This window comes from Sporothrix schenckii (assembly GCF_000961545.1).
Source record: "Sporothrix schenckii 1099-18 chromosome Unknown Cont43, whole genome shotgun sequence".
Classification (NCBI taxonomy): domain Eukaryota; kingdom Fungi; phylum Ascomycota; class Sordariomycetes; order Ophiostomatales; family Ophiostomataceae; genus Sporothrix; species Sporothrix schenckii.
In genome coordinates, this window is record NW_015971144.1 from 2,221,894 (window position 1) to 2,227,952 (window position 6,059).

General features: G+C 62.7%; 1 protein-coding gene across 1 annotated transcript; it reads right to left on the reverse strand.

Annotated features, from left to right (window-relative positions):
* Positions 1-1,053: 1,053 nt before the first annotated feature.
* Positions 1,054-5,676, reverse strand: SPSK_02149 (vacuolar protein sorting protein; the record flags this gene model as incomplete). The annotated part of the gene is made up of 1 exon (XM_016729026.1): positions 1,054-5,676. One exon carries the CDS (start codon positions 5,674-5,676, stop codon positions 1,054-1,056), a length of 4,623 nt encoding a protein of 1,540 aa, XP_016589457.1.
* Positions 5,677-6,059: the final 383 nt, after the last annotated feature.

Sequence of the window (6,059 nt, forward strand, 5' to 3'; positions counted from 1 at the left end):
GCTCACATCACCTCTAGAAACAATGCAAGGGATGAGAAGCTCGGAGCGCTTTCATCTGACTTTGTTTGGCGCATTTCCATTCTTTTTTTTTTCTTTTTCTTTTTCTTTTGTTTCCCGCTGTCGCAATGCCCACTCTCTCTTCGCTGGCATCGTGGTGTGATCGGCCGCGACCAGTCAGCTGAAAGTATGGCGTATGTCGTACGACGTACAAAGAGGCCGTTGCAAAGTTGAAAAAGTCTCAAGGTTCAAAATGCATTACGCCGCACAAGGGAGCCACCGTTGGCCCGTTTGCACGTGCCGAAGGAATGAAACGAGAGCGACGGTGCCGACAAACCATACTCCAGAGAAAACGGCCGGCCGAGACAACTCGAGGGACAAAAAAGTATGGAGACCGGAGCACACAGCGCACCAAACAAAACGCCGTCGACCTGTTGGCGCCTTTTGGCCGAGGTTGACACTCATCCCTTGCTTCGCCGTGTTCCGTTCCGGCACTTGTCTGTGATGTCGTACTTTGTGCCTTTCCGTGCCTGAGAACCATTCTTAGAGGCTGCACAAGCCAGCTGAACAGCATGCCACCCCACGAGGCAAGGGAGACACGATGCGAGACAGCGAGAGACAGATGCAGGTAGTAAGACATACGGCACACGCAAAGCATGGCATTTGTTTGTGCATGCATTTTATGCATAGTTACCTGTCGGTGATGACTAAGCACGACACTCGTCAGACTCGAGCACTTATTTTCTATATTGTACAAAAAGGATTTGGTATTTGGTATTTGGTATTTTGATCGTTTGTGCTTTTGCAAGTTGTGTTTGTGCTTGGCGGGCTATATGTGAGAGGTTACAGGGGAGACAAAGCGAGGCATCTGCCTGATATCTCAAGGCAAAAAAAGACGAAAAAACAGAAAAGTAAAAAGATAAAAAAAGGAAATAGTAACCCATGAAAAAGACTGTACAACTCGCCATCCAAAACATGGCAAAACAAATGGAAACGATTTTATCTACTCGTCAGCGAGCGTTGCTTTTCGCTCGCGCGACCGGCCGCCCAAACAGCCTAGACGTCCTCGTCGCTGTCGTCGCCCAACAGCTCGCCCTCGTCGTCGTCCACAATCGCATAGTCGCCCCGTCCGCGCGCAAAGCTGTCGCGCGTCGTGAACCGCCGCGACCCGCCGCCCAGGCCCAGACCCAGCCGGCTCCATGCGCCCCGCGCACCACCACCACCGCTGCCGCCCGCGCGCCGCTCCAGGGCACCGGTGGCCGTCCGCCAGAGCGCCGTCGCCAGCAGCGGCAGCGTGCCGACGACGGCCACGACGCCGGCGGCCGCCATGATGGGGTACTTGATGTAGGGCGCATCGCTGTCGACGGTGAAGCGCGACGAGCCGCCCTCGCCGAGCCGGATCGCGCCAAACTTGCCCGTCCAGTTGCGGTACACGTACCACGCCACCGCCGCGGCCGCGCCCACCGACACCAGCACAATCACGGCAATCGCAAACGCGCCCGGCCCGCTGTGCTTGCGCTCAAACTCGTCCTCGTGGCCCTTGCACGACTTCGGATCGGACGTCTTGTCCGACTCGTCGCCGCCCTGGCACGTCGTCAGCGGGATGCGCCGGAAGCCCGTCGGCGGGTAGTACTCGACCGCGTCCGGGTGCTCGCTGCACCACTGCTTCTTGGACATGGGCGCCAGCCCGGGCACCAGCGAGCACTGACCGTGGTTGTCGAGCTCAAAGTTGTAGTCGCACTCGTAGTCGCGCCGCGTGCACGTGCAGTTCTCCGTGTTGTACAGGTGCCGGATCTTGTACCCGTTGTAGCACGTGCGGTCCGTCTTCTTGCGCAGGTACTGCGACACGTGCCCAAACAGGCACGACGACTCCGGCAGCAGCGGGTGCGACGGCGACCACAGGTAGTAGTCCGACTGGCCCGCGTCCTTGTCGTCGTGCTCGCACGGCCGGTCCGTCAGCCCGGAAAAGTCCACGTTGATGGTAAACACGTGGTCCCGCCCCGGCGACCGGCACCACAGCAAGAAGTTGCGCGACGCGCCCGACCGCAGCGTCGTAATGTCCAGCACCTCCACCTCCTCGTCGCTGAACTGGTGGTCGCGGAACGTCGCGCCCTCGTCCGTCGTAAACGACACCGTCCGCGTCTTGGCGTGGCGCGGCACCAGCACCACAATCGAGCCCTGGTCGCCAAACTGCCACGTCCACGCGCCCTTCTTGACGTTGCGCCACGTGAGGCCCGCGTCCGTCGTCATAAACGTGTCGGCCTCGCCAATCGGGCCCAGCTGGTCGCCCACGTTGCCGACGCCAAACATGAGCCCCACCGCCCCCGACGACGAGAACGTCTTGCGGTGGTCCTCGCGCTCCGTGTACCCGTGGATGTGCAGCGCGCAGTTCTCGTCGCCGCCCTCGCGCGCGCCCTTGCGCGGCGTGCACCCGTAGTTGTTGTTGTCGACGTCCTTCTGCGGCGGCGGCAGAAACGCCCACTCGGCGCCGTCGTTGTGGCTGATCTTGGTCTGCAGCTTCTTGGCCGTCGCCTTGGCGTCGTCGCGGTTCGCCACCACGTTCACCACCACCACGCCCTCGAGGCCCAGCATCTTCTCAAAGTCCACGTAGTAGCGGTTGTCGCAGTTGACGCCCGCAATGCTCATCACGTACGACGTGCCGTTCGAGTTGCTCTTGAGAATCGTACCGTAGCGCCGGTCCTTGCCCGTCTCCGTCGCCACAAACAGGTTGACCGCGTGCGTCGAGCTGTCCAGCACCGTGTACTCGTGCTGCGTGGGCACCGCAAAGTTGACGGGGAACCGCGCCTCCGCGTACGTCTCGCCGTCCAGGCTCGCCAGCGCCCGCAGGCTGCTCTTTTCCTTGTCCTCGGCCGCCACCACAATGAACTCGGCCATGGTCGCAAAACCCTTGACGTTCGCCTCGTGCACCACCTTGGTCTCGAACCAGTCTGTGCTCGACACCAGCTGCAGCGGGTTCGCGTCGCCGCCCTGCACGTCCTCCTCGCGCGCGTGCACGAGGCAGACGACCTCCTCCGGCTTGCGGTTCTTGTACGCGCTCGAGCCGATAAACTCGCACCGCTCCACGTACCGCAGGAGCGTCACCCAGTTGTCGCCGCGGTCCCGCGAAAAGGACGCCTCCGTGTAGCACGCGCCCGTGCTCTCGCACTTCTTGCCGATCCAGATCAGCCAGTCCTTGTGGTCCGGGTGGAACAGCAGCGGCGACCGCTCGCTCTCCACGTCCGGCGGGTACGGCGCCTGGAACTCGTGATACTGCTTGCCGTAGTCCACCGTGTACACGACGTGCTCCTTGGTCGTGACAAAAAACACCATTTCCTTAAAGTACTCGTGCGGGAGGATGGCCCACACGTCCACCTTGTCAAGCACCTCCGGGTGCGTCCACGTCTTGCCGTGGTCGTTGGTCACATAGATGGGGCCGCCCTCGCCGCGCGCGCGCTGGATCGGCCGCATGATGATGGCCTCGTTGTCGGCCGTGTCCGAGCTCGAGTCGCCGCGCTCCAGGTAGTGCTTCTCAAAGTCGGTGAACTCGGACAGCTGAAAGTCGTAGGGCGTGTTGGCAATCTCGCCCGACGCCGGCGTGTTGGGTGCCGTGCCCGTCTCGCTGCACTTGTGCTCCACCAGGTCGTCCTTTTGCTTGCCGCCGGTGCGCTTGCACGTGTTGCCCGGGATCAGGCGCCAGCCCGACGAGCCCATAAACACGTCGTCCGGCTTGGCGTCCTTGCCGCTGCACACCTTGCTGCCCTCGGGCAGGACCAGCGGACCCACCCGCACGCACTCGGTGCCGCTTTCGCTGCGGCGGAAGTTGTAGTCGCACTCAAAGTCGAGGTCCGTGCAGTCGCAGTCGGTCGTCTCGACGACCGGGTCCTTGAACTCCTGCTTGAGGAAGCAGGCCGCGTCCTTCTTGCGGCGGTGGTACTTTTGCGTGTGGCCCATCAGGCAGGTCGGCTGGCCCTTGTCGTCGACGCGCGCCCACCAGTCCTCGAGGTCGCTGTCCTTGCACGTGGCCTCGTGCAGGCCCGCAAAGTCAATGGCGATGATGTGCCAGCGGTCCTTGGCCTCGCCCACCAAGACAAACTTGAGGCTCGTCGAGTCCTGCGTCGTCGTCAGGATGTACGGGCGCACCTGCAGGCCGTCGGGCAGCTTGGCCGCCGTCCAGGTCGTGCCGTGGTCCAGCGAGTAGGTGACCTCGTCGACGTCGGCGGCGTCGCGCACCGCCAGCAGGATCGAGCCCTGGTCGCCAAACTCGTACTTGTGCGGGCCCTTGGGGCCCTCGATCCAGGTCACGCCGGCGTCGTCCGAGATGAAGAGGCTGCCGTCCTTGTAGTGGCCCAGGTAGTCGCCGGTGTTGCCGACGGCCATGACGAGGCCGGGGGCCGGGCTCGAAAAGACACGGCCCACGTTGCTGAGGTCCGTGACCGAGTGCAGGTGCAGGCGCTCCTTGCCCTGGCCGCGCAAGCCGACCGGCGCAAAGGTGCGGCCGTCGTCAAAGGTGATCTCGCTGACAATCTTCTTGCCGACGCGGTCGTTGCTGACGGCCTCGCCGTTCTCGACGCGGTTCACCAGAAAGATGCCCTGGATGCCCGAGATCTTTTCAAAGTCGACGTGGCCGCGCTTGTTGCGGTTCGTGTAGTCGAGGTTCTGGGTAAAGAAGGTGCCGTTGGAGTTGCTCGTGAAGAGCACGCCGGTGGGGTCGGAGGGCCGGGTGTTCATGACGTCGATCTGGATGCTGTAGTTGGTGCTCTCGAGCACGGTGTACGACTCCTGGTTGATGCGGTGGTCGGCCGGGAAGACTGCGCGGTGCCAGCGCAGCGTGTCGTCGGTGACAAAGAGGGCCATCTCGTCCGTGTTCAGCGACGTGGTGGCCACCAGCAGGTACTTCTTGACGGCCGCAATGTTGACAATGCCCTGGACGGGGCGGTTGGTGTCGAGGTTGGGCTCAAACTCCTGGACGACGCCGTCGGCCTTGACGGCCTTGAAGTAGTTGTCCGACACGAGCAGGCGCTGATCCTGCTTGAAGGGCGACAGCGTGTCGCGCACGATGCAGAGGATGCGGCTGGCGTCGAGGTCGGCCGCGCCCGTAGTAAAGAGCTCGGAGCCCTTGGCCCACCAGCAGCCGGCGGTGTTGCCGCGCAAGAACTTGGCGTCGGTGCGGAAGCCGTCGGTGGTGTACATGGCGACCTCGCTGAACGAGGCGGCGTCGTAGTCCATGCCGTTGAAGATGATGCGGTCCGGGTCGGCGGCGTGGAAGGTCAGCACGTCGTACTGGAACATGCTGCTCTCGGCGTCGGTCAGAAACGACTGCCACGTCTTGCCGCGGTCCTCGGTGCGGTAGTGGGTGATGCCCTCGGTCAGGACAAACGCGCGCTCGGGGTGGTACTGGTGCATGACAAGGCGCGCCGCGGCCATGGCGGGGATGGCCGTGACCTTGTCCCAGTGCGCGCCGGCATCGGCCGAGCGGTAGATGAGGCCCTCGACAAAGTCGTGGAAGAGGATGACGTCCGAGTCCTCAAAGTAGTTGAGGTTGTCGGGCTGGTAGCCGAAGGCGCTGACGTGGAAGGTGGGCCCGTCGGCAGCGGCGGCGGCCGGCGAGATGGCCCAGAATAGAGCCCACAGGGGCGCGGCCAGCGCCGCCGCCGTGTGCAACGCGGACGAGACCCTCATGGTCGGAGTGGCGCAGAAGCGGGTGTCATAGGCGGGGGGAGCGACGCCGAGGGGAGAGAAGGGCAGCAGAGGGGGTGTGAATGGCCCCGGTCGAAGGAATGGACGGACGCAGGGAGGTGTGTGGTTCTCGTCGAGGAGGATGGAGGGGGTCGATTTGTCAAGATTCGAGAAGACGCGATTCGAGGTCGATGACTATCCTCGCTCGTGAGGACGTCGGAGGCTCCAGATGCAGGTCGGGGACCGGGCTTGGAAGAGTCGATCGCAGATAGCCAGATGGTAGCACCAGAAATCAACGAAGCTCAAGAATGGCAAAAGGGAGAGGTCGTGATGCGTTTTCGGCCGTTTTGAGGCACGTAATAAGGGGGGGTGACGCCCTGTGCAAA